The sequence below is a fragment of the Chrysochloris asiatica genome, unplaced genomic scaffold (genome assembly GCF_000296735.1).
Source record: "Chrysochloris asiatica unplaced genomic scaffold, ChrAsi1.0 scaffold00008, whole genome shotgun sequence".
Taxonomy (NCBI): Eukaryota; Metazoa; Chordata; class Mammalia; order Afrosoricida; family Chrysochloridae; genus Chrysochloris; species Chrysochloris asiatica.
This window is the reverse complement of record NW_006408526.1, coordinates 1,243,720-1,260,801: the sequence shown is the minus strand read 5'-3', so window position 1 is coordinate 1,260,801 and position 17,082 is coordinate 1,243,720. Positions and strand designations below refer to the sequence as shown.

Sequence of the window (17,082 nt, the reverse complement as noted above, 5' to 3'; positions counted from 1 at the left end):
CAATATAACAGTTGTTGTTGTTATGTGCTGTGGAGTTGGTTCAACTCATAGTGAGTGACCTTGTACTGGATTTCCGAAGTTGTAAATCTATGGGATCAGAAAGCCTCATCTTTCTCCCACGAAACAGCAGGTAGTTTTGAACTGCTGACTGTGAGGTTAGCAGCCCAATTCGTAACCACTACGCTACCAGTACATGTATATAAATAGCTGTATGAAATTTGGTAGATTTTCCCATGCTTTTAAATTTTTCTTTATAGCAATTTTCATGTCTATGATTTTCACATTTTCTCTTACTTACTTTCTCATTTTAGAAGCTTGTCAAAACTGGGGAAAATAATTGGTCTCTGCCAGAACTGGTACACGCTGTGGTCCTACTGACGCATTATCATGCTTTGGCAAGCTTTGTTTTTGGTAGTGGCATCAATCCAGAGAGAGACCCAGAAATCGCCAATGGATTCAGACTAATATCAGTCAGTAATTTCTGCGTGTGTGATCTTGCCAATGACAACAACATAGAAAATGCGTCCCTTACAAGCAACAACTTTGGGGTTTGTTTTCTGACTTTTTTTGTGTGTTTTAAACTATGTTTCCTGTACTACTTTTGCTTTCTAGAAGGAATTTATTCTCTAATTAAAAAGCATATAATATATGTGAACTGTTTTTGCATATATTTTTTAATATAAAATTTATATGTATACTCATATAGCACAACATTTGACATTTCAGCCCCTTTTTTTTTTTTTTCCACATGTACAGACCAGTGTGTAATTTTTATTACTGCAAAAATTTAACTGGTACCTGAAGTTCTGGTTTGTTTTAAAGAGACTTTTAGAACACTTAGAAATGATTGCAAATTATATAGACTGAAACAGTGATGCATTCTAATGTTACATACTTTGAAGAGCAAATCCCAGAATATTGTATTCATTTCTATAAAATATTGAAACAAACAATAGAAAATATATTTTATGACAGTAGATAGTAAAGACAAAGTGGAGCCCTGATGTGGCACTATGGGTTAATGGGCTAGATTGCACAGTCAGTTTGAACCACAAGGTTGGAGATTCAAGCTCACCAGCCGCTCTATGGAAACCCTGTATATACAGCGTCGTTCTGGGTCACAACGGACTTGACAACAGCATGTTTCTTTAAAATTATTATTCAATATATATGTATACCATATGCTGTAATTCTAGATGGCAGATGTTTACACTTAAAAATTACTTTTTAAATTTTACTATTTTAACTGAAGCAAAAAGATTGCCCTGTCAAAAATGTTTGAATCTGCCTTATGATTTTCTTTGAAGTTTGTGGAAAACCCATCTAAAGAAGAATATAATCACTGTGCCCACAACACTGTACATAATAAAGTGGTATTTGGGAAATGGAAACATTTACTAGAACTGTTTTTAAAGATAATAACACTATCTTCTGCTTACAGATTGTGGATTCACTAAGTGAGCTCGAGGCCTTAATGGTCAGGATGAAAAGGCTTCACGAAGAAAGGGAAGATGAAGAGGCATCTCAGGAAGAAATGAGCACTCGTTTTGAGAAGGAAACAAAAGAAAGTCTGTTTGTGGTTCCTGGAGATACTCTCCATTCATTTCCTCAGTCAGGTGCTTATTTTTACTGTCTGCATTCTGCTTGTTCTTAGAGCCCTGACAGAACAAACTTCAGTGTGTCCCAGGTGGATATGTGAAAATAATTTTACTCCTAGTTTCTGTTTATTTAGTTCCCTTCTTCTCGGTTACCCTAATGCTACTGCTTTCCCCCTTGGTTTTCAGATCCAGTTGAGAGGAACTCCCAATTTTGTGGTTAATTTACAGTTGGTACTCTATCCTTGATGAAATGTTAAAAGCAGACCAATTGCTTATAAAATGAGATTAAAATATTTAATTCATCCTACTTTTGTTATCTCTTAATAAGTGAACTCTTTTAGAAGATGTTGTTGTGACACACTGAAGTGCTGTCAAGTGGATTTCGACTCATAGCAACCCTGTATATGGTTTCCGAGGAGCAACTCTAGTGGGTTTGATCCACCAACCTTGTGATTCAAACCAACCTTGCAGTGCAGTACTTACCCTACAGCGCCACACCAGGCCTCCTTTAATAAATATAATAGAAGAGACTTGTTGTGTAATAGGAAACATACTAAGCTTTGGGTAATTTCTCAATAACTCGATATAGGCTTTATTGTTGTTATTGTTAAATGCCATCAAGTCAGTTCTGACTTATAACAATCCTGTATAAGGTTTCCAAGGAGTGACTGGTGAGTCTGAACCACTGACCTGGTAGTCCATACTGACCTTGCCGTCCAGTGTTTTACCTCACAGTGCCATACCAGGACTACAATACGTGCTTTAAACAATATTAAGTACACTATACAAATAAGTCAGTACAGTTTCCCCATTCATATGCATGTGTGATTGTTTAGTTATATGTTGTTCAGTACCATTGAGCTGGTTCTGACATACAGTGACGCTGTATAGGGTTTCCAAGAAGCCCTTGGTGGATTTATCCTACAGTATCATACCAGGACTCCAGATGGCTATGTGTACATGTGTGTTTATAAAATACCATTTTCTTTCTTTGGAGTTTGGAGAGGGATGGGGATTATTCTCACACAGCTGCCTATCCACGTTAGTTCTAAAATTACATTCCACTTAGATTTGTGTTGCTTTAGAGAAATTTTTCTTTGAAATTCTAATGTAAATTATTTTAGTCCTCTTTTTCCTATAAATTTGAAGAAATCATTCTGTATTGAAAGCTAGGATATTTTTTATTCCTTCTAATTTAAAAGACGGAGTCCTGGCGTGGCACTGTGGGTTAATGGATGAGACTACAAAGTCGTTTGAATTGCAACCTCAGTTGCTCCTTGGAAACCCTATACAGGGTCGCTATGGGTCAGAATCGACTCGACAGCACTTAACAACAACAACAACAATCTAAATGACACATTGTTTTTTCTAATAGTCTTATGGCTTTTTCAATAGGGAGGTAACTTTTCGATTATGACAAAAAAATATGTTGACGCCCACATAGTAGTTTATTGTTGTTGAGTGCTATCAAGTCGGTTCCAACTCATAGCAACCGTGTAGAGAGTTTCCAAGGAGTGGCTGGTGAGCTCGAACTGCCAACCTCACAGTTCAAACCAACTTTGCCACCCCAGCACACTAACTCACGGTACCATACCAGGACTCCACAGTTTATTACTAAAGTTGTATAGCTTTAATTAAAAGTTTAAATCTTTCGAAAGTCATCAATCCACATAAGATTTATTTTCAAATAGAAATTCGTGGATTTAAAGGGGCTTCAGAATTGCTGTTTTAAGGCTGGCCATTCTATTAAATTCTAAGGGTAATTGTATTGTCCACAGCCTGTTTGCTGACATTAAATATGACATTTACTAATAGTTCTCAGAAGTTTTACCAGGAGGAATAAGAACCCTTTTATCATTTTCCTTGTGTATCCTATTATAAAAGATTTTAATTATCAAACTGAATATATTAACTAACAATTCTTTTTTAATCCATTAAAAGATACTGTAACTGTAAATCAGAGCTTCAAATCAGCAGGAAATCCCAAATAAAGAAACTTGGCATTTTAGTTATCAGTGTAATATTCATTCTACAAACATTTATTGAGTATCCAATATAGTCTCAACACTGTGGTAGGTACAGAGGTTCTAAGTCTCAATAAGACATGAACCCTCCTGTCAGGGAGCTCTCAGGCTAGTGGTAGAGAACTGAATGATTATGGTACACAGCAGAATGTAAAGATGGGTGAGCATAGAAGAGGGTGCTGAATCCAGTCCTGGGAGGGAGGGGTGTGCACAGAAGGGAGCCTTGAGAATTACTATTGGAGCTGTCTTAAAGCAGGATGAGAGGATACCAGGCCGTGCCTTGGGAACAACGGAAGTGGTAACCAGCGTCCTAGCCTGAGCAAAGTCATGATGTTAAGGAAATAGGTTTCTGTGTTATAGGACAAGTGGCTCCGTGTGGTTAGGATGTAAATCAAGAGATAAATTGTGAGTGGCAACTAGTTAGGTTAACAAGGACCTTATCATAATGGTCTTTAAAACTTAAGGAACATGTAGCCTGCCATATTTCTGACATTTAAAGTGAAGGTGTCTGTGAGGCATCCCATCTAGAGATATCTAGCACATGGCTATGTGTAATAGCCAACTCCAGAATCACATTTACCAGAGGAAAACACTTGGTTGTGCAAAACAGTACAGTAAACGATCTCTCTAGAGAGAAACAGCTTTGCAGAACTTATCTATCACTACTCTTGGTTTCATTTTGCTTTGCAACCCACAAAACTACTAGTTTTCATAATCGCGTCAGTGATTGCTAGTACATTTTTTTCTTGCTTCATTCCTGTTGATTATGCTATAATGGACAATGTTAAGCAAAGTATCATCTATTTTATAAATGTTAAGAGATAATGCAAAGTACTTCTCTTTACCAGAATGTTAATTGTTGTTAAGTGCCAAAAAGTCAATTCTGACCCATAGCTTCCCAGTATAGGGTTTCCTAGGAGCGACTGGTGAACTTGAACCGCCAACCTTGTGGTTCAAACCAACTTTGCAGTCTAGCACATAAACCCATAGTTCCACACCAAGAGTCCTTTACCAGAATAGAGTGCTAGAATACAAGAAGAAAGCAAAATTGAGTATGGGATTGAGCTAGGGAGAAGTCTGAGATTTCTCTTTAGAGAACTGAAAGTCTTTTTATAAGCTTCAGGTCAATTTCAAGCAATATAATATTTAGACGTTCTCTACCTATTCACTTTGCATGTCTTATTTACTGACAATGGTATTAGTAAAATATACTCAGCTGACTTTTTCTTAAGTAGATATTTCGTTTTGTATTAATAAAGCAAATAAAAAGTACTTTTTTAAAAGTCTGCTGTCTTAAATGTTTTTGCCCATTAGCAGTGTAGTCATATAGTAAAGAATGCCGAGATGTCAGGCAAGAATAAATTACTAGCTGTGATACATAGTGAAGGTTATGTGTCAGCTTGGCTGGGCCGTAATTCTGAGTGGTTTGATTTATATAATCATCCTCCATTGTGTGATCTGATATAGTCACCTTCCATTTTTGCATAATGCTGATTTTTGCATAAACAATCTGGTCTTTGAAACCTAACCGTGTTGACAAGTGAGGAGTGGGTATATATTTTAATTTTTGTTTAAACTTTTATTTAAGAATTGTATACATACCTAAAAGGGCACATATCTAAAAAGTATAAAGTTGAATGAATTTTCACAAACTGAACTCAACAAAGATAGTCTGTTATGCGTAATAAAGTAGTTGTTGTTATGTGCCCTTGAGTTGGTTCTGACTCAATAGCAACCCCGTATAGGGCTTTTGAGGTATGGCTGGTGAGTTTGAACTGCCAACCCTGTGGTTCACACCAACCTTGCGGTCCAGTGTTTTATCTTACAGTGCCACAGCAGAACACCATAAAAAAGCTAGGTGATCATTTTAAGGAGATATAGCCTGGACAGAAGTTGCATAGCCTGGACACTTGATCTTTCTTGCTGTCATCAGGGAATCCAAATTGGGCAGCAATTTAAGGAAAGGTTAAAAACTAGAGAGAGAAGAATATTTATTAGTAAGCTTTACATGAAATAGCAAAAATTAAGTATGATAAAGAATTGCTAGTCTACCAGCACTTTTTTCAGATTAATTCATTTAATTGCCCTTGTTTTCCAAGTCTCTCAAGACTTCATCCAGTTAAGAATTATAGTTCTTATTATGTCATAAAGTTAGTTGCTTTACTGAGAAAATATTGTTTATTGTACAAAATGAGCTCTCCCCCCACCCCCTTTTATTTTGACGAATATACAAGGAAAAATCAAAAAGTACTGCTAGGATTTTAGTTAATTCATGCATTGGTTTATTCCAAACAAAACATGTTTAAACATGCCTTTGCAACTAGTAGCTGGCTGAGGACAATTTATCTGATGCTACACCTGTCTTAGTCTCGTTGTTGTTGTTGTTGTGTGCCGTGGAGGCTATTCCGACTCTTAGTGACCCTGTACAGGGTTTCCGAGCCTGTAAATCTTTACGGGAGCAGAAAGCCTCATCTTTATCCCGCGGAAAAGCTGGTAGTTTCAAACTGCTGACCGTGAGATTAGCAGCCTGATTCATAACCATTGCGCTACCGTTAGGGTTCCTTCAAAAACTAAGTCCATTCAGAACAGTGCCTTCAGAGGAGATCTGTTGGGCCAGTAAAATTCAAGGCGTAGTGGTCAGCTCAGAAAGTTACAGTGACTTTTTTTAGATTCCATAGAGATCATCTTGATAGAGTTTCCCAACGGACACAGTACGATTACAGGAGCTTATTAGGAAAATTTTTAAACAAAACTGAAAACTCCTTTGGTGAGAAAAGGCCAGCATAGTTGCACTGAGGACATTTTTTTCCATCACAACAATGTTCCTGTTCATTTTTCAAGTGTAGCAAGCATTGTCCTGTGATTTCATTGGTTAACCTTACCCCACCCACCCTAAAGCCCCGATCTTTCCCCTTCAGATTTCCTTTTAATTTCACAACGCAAATTATGTTCCTTTTCAGTGTTCTCTGAGTGCCTTGATATGCCCCAAACTGCCATTCTGATGTGGCATCAATCAAAGAACACAGGATTCTTTGGGAAAAGGTTAGAGAGATGGACACATCTTCTTCAGAAGAAAATAGACTTAGATGGAGAGATTTGTTGAGAAATACTATCACATTTTGATATTTTCATATAATAAAGGTTTATTATTAAATGACTTTGTAGGAATATTTTGGACTTATCCTTGTATGTTCATTTTCTAGAGTATTTTTGTTGTTAACAGTAGTGTCGAGTCTTTCCCGGCTCATAGTGGAAATGTCTCACCTCACAAGGTTGTAGATGGGACTCAGGATTCCACCTAAGGTCCTATTTCACTGAGCAAGTTGTAGAAACCCTTTTAGGTATTCTAATCTGTTAGAATACCTAAGGCTGAAGGCGGGCTTACAAGTTTTCTCTAATCATGTTTCCCAACATTCCTTTCTATACCACTCAAGTGTCTATTTTACAACAGTAGGTAAGGGAAACTAATATTCATAAGGCAGTCAAGGATTTTAGTATTATTTACCCTCTTAGTATTATTTACAGATCCCTGTATCCCAGAGCCCTGTTGTTCCAAGGTTGAATATGCATCACTATTTCCCTCTGTCCCACTGGGCCATGCAAACCTGTCTCAGTGTTCCCCTATCTATCTTGTTCTTCTGCCTCCTCCCCCCTTCTTGTATTGCCCTCCCCAACACCTAAAATAAACCCCTCACCCCAACCCCATTGTGGTTACCTTATATTCCATTAGTTCTTCCCTCCATTTAAGATAGTCTGTTTTATCCAGTAATCTACCTGACCTTCCCACCACCTGGATCTCTGTTCTTCTGTGTTTACCTTTTTTCACATTGTAATTGTTTTGATCATAGACTGACCTCCCAGATCCTCTGTTCTTATAATTTTATTCTGTTCTTGACTCTTTAATTTGTCCACTGAGTTCAGGTTGATGCTGCCACTTACATCATTCTGTAGTTTTTTATACTAACTTTTTTGAAGTATTTAAAAATATTTTGAAAATTCAGTTCAATTAAGGTAGACTTTGACCTTCATCTCTCCTTTTATACTCCATTTATGCTCCCAGAGAGCTAAAAAATCTATTTCAATTTAAATTCAAAGTCCTATGGCAGCTGGATGATCAGAACTTGACTAGAAGAAAGAAGAGGAAAAAAAAAAAGTAATCTACAATTTGATGAACTTGACCTATACTTATGGATGTAGTAGCTCAAAAAAGGGAACAAATTCTTTACAGCGAGGATCATTCCCACCCTCTCGGTATGCAGGGTTGACAGAGATGGGCAACTTAGACATTGGCTACCCAAAAGGGGGGAGCTACAAAGGCATGAAGTGACTGGCTTATAAGCTTTCAAGAAGGAGCCTAGTTCCAGAGAGGGTGGGGGAAGGTAGAATTTCCACTGAGTGGTTTCCAATCTGCCTGGATGTGGCAGATGAAAGGAGATGGGGATAAGACTTTTGTGGTACAATAGTGAATAATTGCTATCAGGACTGACTGTGAGGGTTAGAAATGTAAAGGTAGATGTTTGTAACAAAAGGAAGGGAGTGATTGATTTTGCAGTCTAGGAGCGGAGGTCCCTGGGACCATCAAGGGAGAGGAGTGGAGTGCAGGTCCCTACCCAGAGAAGCAGTAATGCCAGAAATGGAGGCAGAGTCGATGACATGGAGAGATGGAGCAGCTGGGGACTCTGGACTCAGGGAAAGAGAGGGCCTGTGTGCTGCTGGCTGTGGGGCAGACTTGCAGGGTATACCCTTTGGTTGTTTGATGATGCATGTAGGGGATTATAATCATTGCAATGAAACGAAATATGATAGGATGAATGTAAATCTAATGTTCTTCCATGTAAACTATCACATAACTCACAACAAAAACTTTAAAAAAAAAAAAGTCCTATGGCAATGGAGGTGGTGGTTGTGTGCTATGGAGTTGGTTCCAACTCATAACATCCCTGTCTAGGATTTCCAAGGCTGTCAATCTTTATAGGAGCAGAAAGCCTCATCGTTCTCCCATGGAACAGCTGGTAGATTTATTTGAACTGCTTATCTTGCAGTTAGCAACCCGGCTTGTAATCCACCATGCGACCAGGGCTCTTTCAAAGTCCTGTGCTATCTACCCCTTCTAAAGTTCTAACACTAGTATATTGATCCTTAGCCACTACTGTTTAGAGTTATTCCAGTTTAGTAAGTTTTTTTGTCTGAATAACTACAGTTAAATGTTATGTACTGCCAATATTTTAACAAAATTGAATTTAAATGTCAGTATCAGAAATGCCATGGAAAAGCTAAAAATGGGGGAAGTGCAGTTTCGTTTCATCGCCTTAATTTTGTACTGTGTTCCTTAACACGGCAGTGTTCGTTTTCGCCCTTAGATTTTGAAGACGACATGATTGTAACATCTGATGTCTCCCGATATATTGAAGACCCTGGCTTTGGATATGAAGACTTTGCCAGAAGAGGGGAAGAGCATTTGCCAACGTTCCGAGCTCAGGTATAACAAATGTTTAATTCAAGGACACAACAGCATAAATACTGTTATTTTAACTGTTAAATTTCAAGTGTAAATAAATTGTCTTTTATAAAGAAATTGAATAGGTGTCCATAGGTGGTGCAAGGGGTCTGTGATCAGCTACTAACATTGTTAGTTTGAACTCACTCAGCAGTACTACGGAAGGAAGGCCTAGCAGTCTTCTTCCATAAAGATTATCACCAAGAAAACCGTAGTCTGTTACATGAGATCTCTATGAATCAATTCTGACTTGACAGCAACAGTTAGAAAAATTGGTAGGTCATTTTGTTCGGGTCTGTGAATTATTCTGTTTGACCTAGTTTGTCTACCTCCTCTAAGTTGATATCCAAGCGGATGGATAATTATTCCAACACGTAAGCAGTAAAAGTAAATGGCTTTCTTTGGTTATTTGCATTATTCCAGAATTACTGTATAATGTTCATGCTGTTTATTTGGAAGGGAGCAGGGAGAAACTCAAGCGACACAGTCACATTTATAATAAAAAGTTATTTGGAATGAGCTCATGTACCAGTAATTGTAGACTTAAGGGACATTGCCAGATGAAGAGCAGAGCAGTTGCCAACATTCTAAGCTCAGGCGTAAGATGTGGGAAACTACAGAATAAATGCTATCATTTGAAATGTTAAACATAAAACATATGTTAAACGGAAAACATAGCCACATAGCCATGCGGCTCTCTGAGAGGTTATCTGTTGCTGTTGTTCAGTGCCATCAAATAGGTTCGGACTCATAGTGACCCTGTATGGAGTTTCTGAGGAGCAGCTGGTGGGTTTGAACTGCCAACCTTGTGGTTTTCAGTCCAGTGCTGATCCTGTTGTGCCACACCAGAGAGAATATATAGGTTTAATTAAGCCAGACACATTGCTTGTTTCAGATGATCTGCTAATTGTCCATGTCACTGCGTCAGTTTGGTCACACAGGGATATTCTGAGACCTAGCTGGGGTCTTTCCACAAAAAAGCATTGGTGTGTTTAGTATGTGATCACAGGAAGTGGCCAGAGTCCATCCCTAACGCTGAGCTCTGGACTCCGCTGAAGAAACGCCATGCCACTCCATGATGTGAAAGGCTCTTAGTAAAACATTAGGAAAATCACAAACCTAGAATGTAAATTTGAAGTGTGTTCACTTAGCTGCTTCAGTAGTTAACTTTAACAGAAAGACAGAGTTTAAATGGAGAACGCCTATTTTACAACTGGAGGAATTTTACTCTTGTAGGACTATACTTGGGAAAACCATGGGTTCTCCCTGGTGAACAGGCTTTATTCTGACATTGGACATCTTCTTGATGAAAAGTTTCGGATGGTCTACAGTCTCACCTATAACACTATGGCCACCCACGAGGATGTTGACACCACCATGCTCCGCAGAGCTTTATTTAACTATGTTCACTGTATGTTTGGAATCAGGTATGTTCTCTATAGAGACAGCTTTATACAATCCTTGATGAAATGTATTTACTTGAGTCGTATCTACTTCCTATGTGGTGGTGTTGTGTGGTGTTGTGTACCGTCAAGTCAGTTCCAACTCATAGCAACCCTGTATAGAGTTTCCAAGAGCAGCTGGTGGGTTTGAACTGCCGACCTTGTGGTTAGTAGTCCAGTGCTTATCCTACAGCTCCACACACCTGGGCTTATTGTTTAGAAGTACACCATTCAGGTGATAAAGTTTAGACTTTTGATTGGGGAAAAAAATGTACTCCATTTTGTAGGAAAACATTTCTTGTTAAAGGATGCACATGAAGAGTAGTAATTTTCTAAGGAGGGGAAAAGCATCAGGAATCATCGCAGATAGATCGATTCGGACTTAGTTTGAGAATCCTTTGTGGAAGAATGTTGTTATTGTTGGTAAGTGCCATCAAGTAGATTCCGAACCATAGCGACCCTGATCGGGTTTTCAAGGAGCGACTGGTGAGCTTGAACTGCCGACCCTGCAGTTCAAACCGACTTTGCAGTCCAGCATATTAACCCACAGTGCCATGTCAGGACTCCTGGAAGAATAGATCAATTAAAAAGTATATATTGTGTTCCTTCAAATCATAGAAATAGGTACTGATTAGTTGTTTCTTTTTAAAATCTATTTTTGAAGGGATGGTAAATATAATATAAGTTAGACTGGAATAGATTTTGTTCTCAAAGCTTGTATGCGTTATTACCACATAAGAACGCTGAACAGCAACAACAAAATTTCCAACAAGTCAGTCAATATAAATGAATGGGTTTTAAATTTAGAAAATTAGAATTGAGAAGACAATGAGTGAAAAAGTAAATGAGATTGAATGGTCTTATCAGGAAAGCTTATTTTGGATAATTGGCTTTTTAAGGTGAACTTTCAAGACTTCTATGGCAATAAATTTATAGAAAGAAAATTTCCAGCTATGCTTATTACATTCATCTTGACTGTTTACAATATTCTTCCTGATGGTTCTAAAGATTTTATAGGATGGAATTAGAATTTGGAACTTAAGTTGTTGGGCAGCATGCTTAAATGGATTATCCCAGAATGTCCTGACAGATCAGTTAACAATGCGTCATTCTCTCAAAAAAAAAAAAAAAAAACCAGAATAATAAAACCCCACTTTTATCATGGTACAAAATAAGGATGTTATTGGCCACATTCCACCCTACAGAATAAGTTACCAGAGAATCATCACATTATAAAACACATATACTTTATACCTATCCAAGAAAAAAATAAACATTAATCGAACTTAATTGAACTGTAATAAATATGTATTATACACAAGGCAATAAATAATAAATGTACAGTTGTTATATTTATCTCGTGGATGCTTCTAAACAAAACTTACATAAATTCTCCAAGGTGGTTTTCAAAACTCATTGCAAAAACTCATGTCTGACTTCCTCTGGCTTCACTATGGGGAAGGTGAATCAAACTCCATACCTGCCCAAGGCTGATTCCTATGAATCGGGCATACCTCCACATTACAGCCTTCTTTATCCGATTCTGACATCAACCTTCCCTCCCACAGTACTCTGCTTCACATCTGGGTTCAATAATTCATTGCAATGGCCACACAGAACTCATAACAATACCATAATTATGGGGTTTACTTGGGAACTGAACAGAGTACAATTCAGGATCAGAAAGCTCAGAACACAGCAGTTCTCCTGTCAGAAACACCTCTTCTCTGCCATACTGCAGGCATGCCTCGCTCTTGTCTTCAGTCTCTCAGTCTTGTGACCACTTGACCTCTTCCCTTCTTGGGCAAGTGTTACAGAGCTCTTTTAGCCAGCCAGCCTCCTTCCCGTAGGCACTCAGCTTTACTCAGTCCATGGCCTAGAGCCAGCTGCTGCTCTGTCTCTCCATGCCATTGCCTCTGAGTCACCTCTGCTATCCCTGCTTTTCTAGGTAGGGTTCTCATGCTCTGTTCTTCCTTCTTGATGGTCCTGGGATCATCCATTCCTGCTTCTGAGATGGCGCCTTTTAAACCTAACTAGATGGCAGAACTAACCAATCCCAGCCTTAGAGTCCTGTACACCTTATTTGCATGGTTTCAACCTGATCACTGGGTGGGAATCAAGAAGACTTTCGTTAGAAAAGCCGTATCAAGTAAATTCAAAGTATCACACCCATAGTCTATATTACATTTAAATTTTTTTTAATTACGTGGGGGAAAAAAAGGACAAATTGCACAAACTCCTAATACAGCATTCACACACCTGCCTGCTTCGGTGCCTCTCCACTGTGCAGCCTCTGTGTTGTTACAGATAAACTGTCCCTTCTCTTCTCCACTTGGGCACCAAATGCCATTTCCTCACATCTTTTAAGAAATGCTCTTCTAGCAATTCTACCCTTCTTCCTCTGCATCATCAGCTTTACTGTTATTTCCCCCTTCTTAAAAAAAACAACAACAACTTCTTTCTTCTTTGCCCCTCTGACTACTACCCCTTGCACCTGCTCCCATGCACAGCAAATCTCTTGGGGAAAAATTTGGACATTTTCCTGTCTCCCGTTCTTTCATGACCTTTCCACACTATCAGGCTTTCACCCCTATCATGCCAACAAAACTGCTCTTGTTCAGGCTGCAGTCAACTCCACATAGCTCCTTCCACGGGTCATTTCTCAGTGACCGTTATATTTGTCTCAGCAGCAGCACTAGGCAGCTGATTACTCCCTCTTCCCTGAAATACTCTTCACTTGACTCCCACGTCAAAGCCTTTGCACTTGTCCATTACTTTAAGTATCATCAAGTTGGTTCAGACTCATAGCGACTCTGAATCGGATTTCCGAGGAACGGCTGTTGAGCTTGAACTATCGACCTTGCAGTTGAAACTGACCTTGCAGTCCAGTGCATTAACCCAGAGCACCACACCAGAACTCCAGCACAATAATAGGCATTCAGTAAATACTTGTTAAATGAATTAATGAGCTTTTGGTGTTTTGTTTACTAGATGATGAATTTCTCTTGTTATTACTTTATAAATTAAGAGTTCTGATTTATTATGTCATTTTAAAACTGGTATTTCATTGCTTAGGTATGATGACTATGATTATGGAGAAGTTAATCAATTACTTGAACGAAGCCTGAAGGTTTACATTAAGACAGTGACCTGCTATCCTGAGAGAACAACAAAGCGCATGTATGATAGTTACTGGCGTCAGTTCAAACACTCAGAAAAGGTAACTATTTCCTGACAAAACACTGTACCCTACATATATGCTCAATACAGGATGCAATGATTATGAGAAGACAATGATGCATGAATGTAGTAACAATTTTGGACCATTGGAAAAATGAAACTGGCATCATCTAGCTATATTTTTTAAATGTGTTTTCAATAATAGTAATTATTAACTAAGTTTTGTTTATATGTTTTGTCTAGTGTGTGTATAAATAAATTTTTTAATTAGTCTTTGGAAAATGAGTCCGTATATTAATCATTTGGGAAATAATCTGCCATTTTAGTTATTCATTAAAAAATCAAATCTGTTGAGATGCTGTGTTCATTGTAATTGTATCTTGGCCTAGTAGACATATTCATTTAGAAATTCTTTAACTTTATTTAGCCATTGGGGTCAACCTATTAGAACAATAATTTCTCATTTCATTTTGGTAACTTGGTATTTTGACACTATAATCTGGGACTTTTGAGCCAGGTACTATAAAAGAATTTTGGGGGGATGAAATATATAGGAACCATCATTTAAAATCTAATAACAAATTAGCTTTACCAACATAGTACCAAAGGTGGCCTTAAATCATAGGTCTTTTGACCTTTAGCTCCAAGGATCTTTCTTTCATACTAAAATTTCCAGTGATGAAAGTAAAAAAATCTTTGCATGGCGTGATGCTGTAAATGAGCACTGAACCTCAAGGTCAGCTTGAACAAAAGGTCAATGGTTCAAACCTACCAGCCACTCCTTGGAAATCCTATACAGGGTCCCTATGAGTCAGAACCAACTTGACGACACTAAACAACAGCAAAAACAACATTCACTAAAGGACTCTGGTGGCATAACAGTTAAGCACTTGGTCTGCAGTTCGAACCCACCAGCAACACCACAGGAAAAAGATGTCTGCTTCTGTAAAGACTGTTGTTGTTAAGTGCCGTTGAGTCATGCTGACCCATAGCGACCCTGAACAGGGTTTCCAAGGCTGTAAATCTTTACAGGAGCAGAAAGCCTCATCTTTCTCCAACGGAGCAGCTGGTAGTTTCGAACTGTGGACCTTGAAGTTCACAGCCCAATTTGTAACCACTGTGCTACCAGAGATCCTTTCTGTAAAGATTACAACTTCGGAAGCCCTATGGGGAAGTTCTACTCTGTTTTATCAGGTCTGCTATGAATAGGAATTGACTCTGCAAGAGCAGGTTAACAGGTTTCAGCAGTGACTAATTAAATGTGTGACCTTGGCATACAGCCTCGGTATCGAACAGATTTTTTTGAAGTCTTAAAATCAACCAGACATCAGGTAGTACCCATTGTGCCTCTGGCATTTTTCCTGGTGGATGGACCTTTGTACTCAGTTTATATGTTTAGAGTAGATTTTTTTTCGCTTTCTAGATTGTGTCTAGAAATTCCCTTCATGCATCAGGAAAATATATCACCAACAATATATCTACCGTTAGAAAGAGGAAAACAGAATTTAAATATATTATAACATACCAAAACACATGGGTATTCATTTTAACCTAGAACTACCCCCAAAAGAAGTTAAGAAGCACTTGTCGATGACTTTATCTAACAAACTCTAGGGAGCCTACACACATGTAATGCTTTAAGCATCCAGTTTGCACTTCAATATCTCTCAAGTGAATAACAGAAAATTTTAAAAACTTTTTCCAAATAATAAACATATGCTGTAACAAATGCACAACAACAAGAAGAAATGTAGCGCTGGTTTTTAGCCACATGACATTTTACACTTAGTGGAATGAAGTATAATTTGTAAGAAAATTGTAATTTATAAAAATTAATTTTGTAGCCCAAAAGGTACATTGGCTTTATGTAAAATGTACCCCAACAACAACATTGTGGTTTTTAAGCTGCTCACAGAGGTCTTTTTTTTTTTTTTAAGAAGTGACAGGTTTCTTGTGAGAGCTACATCACATGTACGCATAAATATGCTCAGGCACATGCGTTCGTATTTCTCTCTATGTTGTTGTTAAGTGCTGTTGAGTCAGTTCCGACCCTTAACAACTCTGTATAGGATTTCTGAAGAGTGGCTGGTGGGTTTGAACTGCCAACCTTGTAATTCAAACTGACCTTGCAGTCCAGTGCGTTATCCTTCAGTGTCACACCAGGACTCTATATCTCTCTCTAGACACATGAAACACATTTGTGAGTAATCATATATCAAAATTGTTAAAGTTGTTTATAGTGTTTACTACACTGACCATATTTTTATTTCTAGGTCCACGTAAATTTACTTTTAATGGAAGCACGGATGCAAGCTGAACTTCTTTATGCTCTTCGTGCCATCACTCGGCATTTAACCTGAAGCATCGCCCAGGGAAAGTGTCGTATACTTTACAGATCTTCTCACATAAGATATACATCAGAAGCTGTTTGTGATGTAGCATCAAAAATTATCCAATTCTCTAGTGTCAAAGTTTAGCCGGTTTTTTTAACGGCCGTAATGTGCAATGATGTGTTTTATTTTTCTTGATGCTTAACATTACTAACAACTGCAAAAATAATACTGAGGAGCACTACTTTGCATTGTTTATAGTTGGATTTTTGGATACTGACCATAAATCATGAACCTGGTTTGTTAATGCTTAACTTCAGCATTTTTGGGTTTGTGTGTATGTGTATTTTTTTTTTTTCACTTTCGATTTTTTTTTTTTTTTTACATATGGTTTTTTGTTTTTCTTTTTAAGTAAGAAAAAGCGCTTACAATCGTACGATTTTCCGATATTGGAGTTCAGCACAGAATGGCCCACTCTGGTCATTCTGAAATCTTGATGTTATGTCTTAAATCTGGTAAAGGAAAAGCATGCGCTGTTGAACCAAGCTGCTCAATGGACACATTTGTGTCCCCAGGAGATTATTTGTCTGGCACTGTTTTGTTTTGTTTTGACTGCTATTGGCGATAACGTGAAATGTGATACAGCCATTGTCCATACTTTAATGTGAAATTAATCAAGGTGAATTCTATAGCATGCTACTGAAATGCCAAATTCAGCTATTTTCTTTCTCTTCTGAAACAGAAGTTTCAGGTTTCCATAGCAGATGTATATATTAACGGTGGAAGTATGCATAGCCCTTTGTATCCCTGACAGAACTCCTCAGTCATCTTCAGTAAGCAGTGTCCACAGTGCCGCTCACCATTCATTTGTTGGTACTTGGAAACCTGCACCCACACAAGACTGACCAAAAATTGTCTTTGCACATTTTTTCCTTTCTCATAGTTGGTTTTGTTTTTTTACTTCCTATATTGTGGTAAGCAAAGGAAGCTTAATATACCTGTATTTTTCCT

At 38.0% G+C, this 17,082-nt stretch overlaps 1 protein-coding gene across 3 annotated transcripts in view; it reads left to right on the top strand.

Moving 5' to 3' along the window:
• Window positions 1-16,370, top strand: part of SESN3 (sestrin 3) — a 72,084-nt gene extending 55,714 nt beyond the window's left edge. The window contains exons 4-10 of one of the 3 annotated variants that reach the window (XM_006833746.1): window positions 312-548; window positions 1,442-1,579; window positions 6,120-6,135; window positions 8,992-9,101; window positions 10,356-10,546; window positions 13,637-13,781; window positions 16,015-16,101. In XM_006833746.1, the coding sequence (XP_006833809.1) occupies window positions 312-548; window positions 1,442-1,579; window positions 6,120-6,135; window positions 8,992-9,101; window positions 10,356-10,546; window positions 13,637-13,781; window positions 16,015-16,101 (924 nt within the window). Of the gene's footprint in view, window positions 1-311; window positions 549-1,441; window positions 1,617-6,119; window positions 6,136-8,982; window positions 9,102-10,355; window positions 10,547-13,636; window positions 13,782-16,014 lie in introns of all 3 variants that reach the window. The other 2 variants (XM_006833744.1, XM_006833745.1) reach the window with 2 other exon arrangements.
• The last annotated feature ends 712 nt before the right edge of the window (window positions 16,371-17,082 follow it).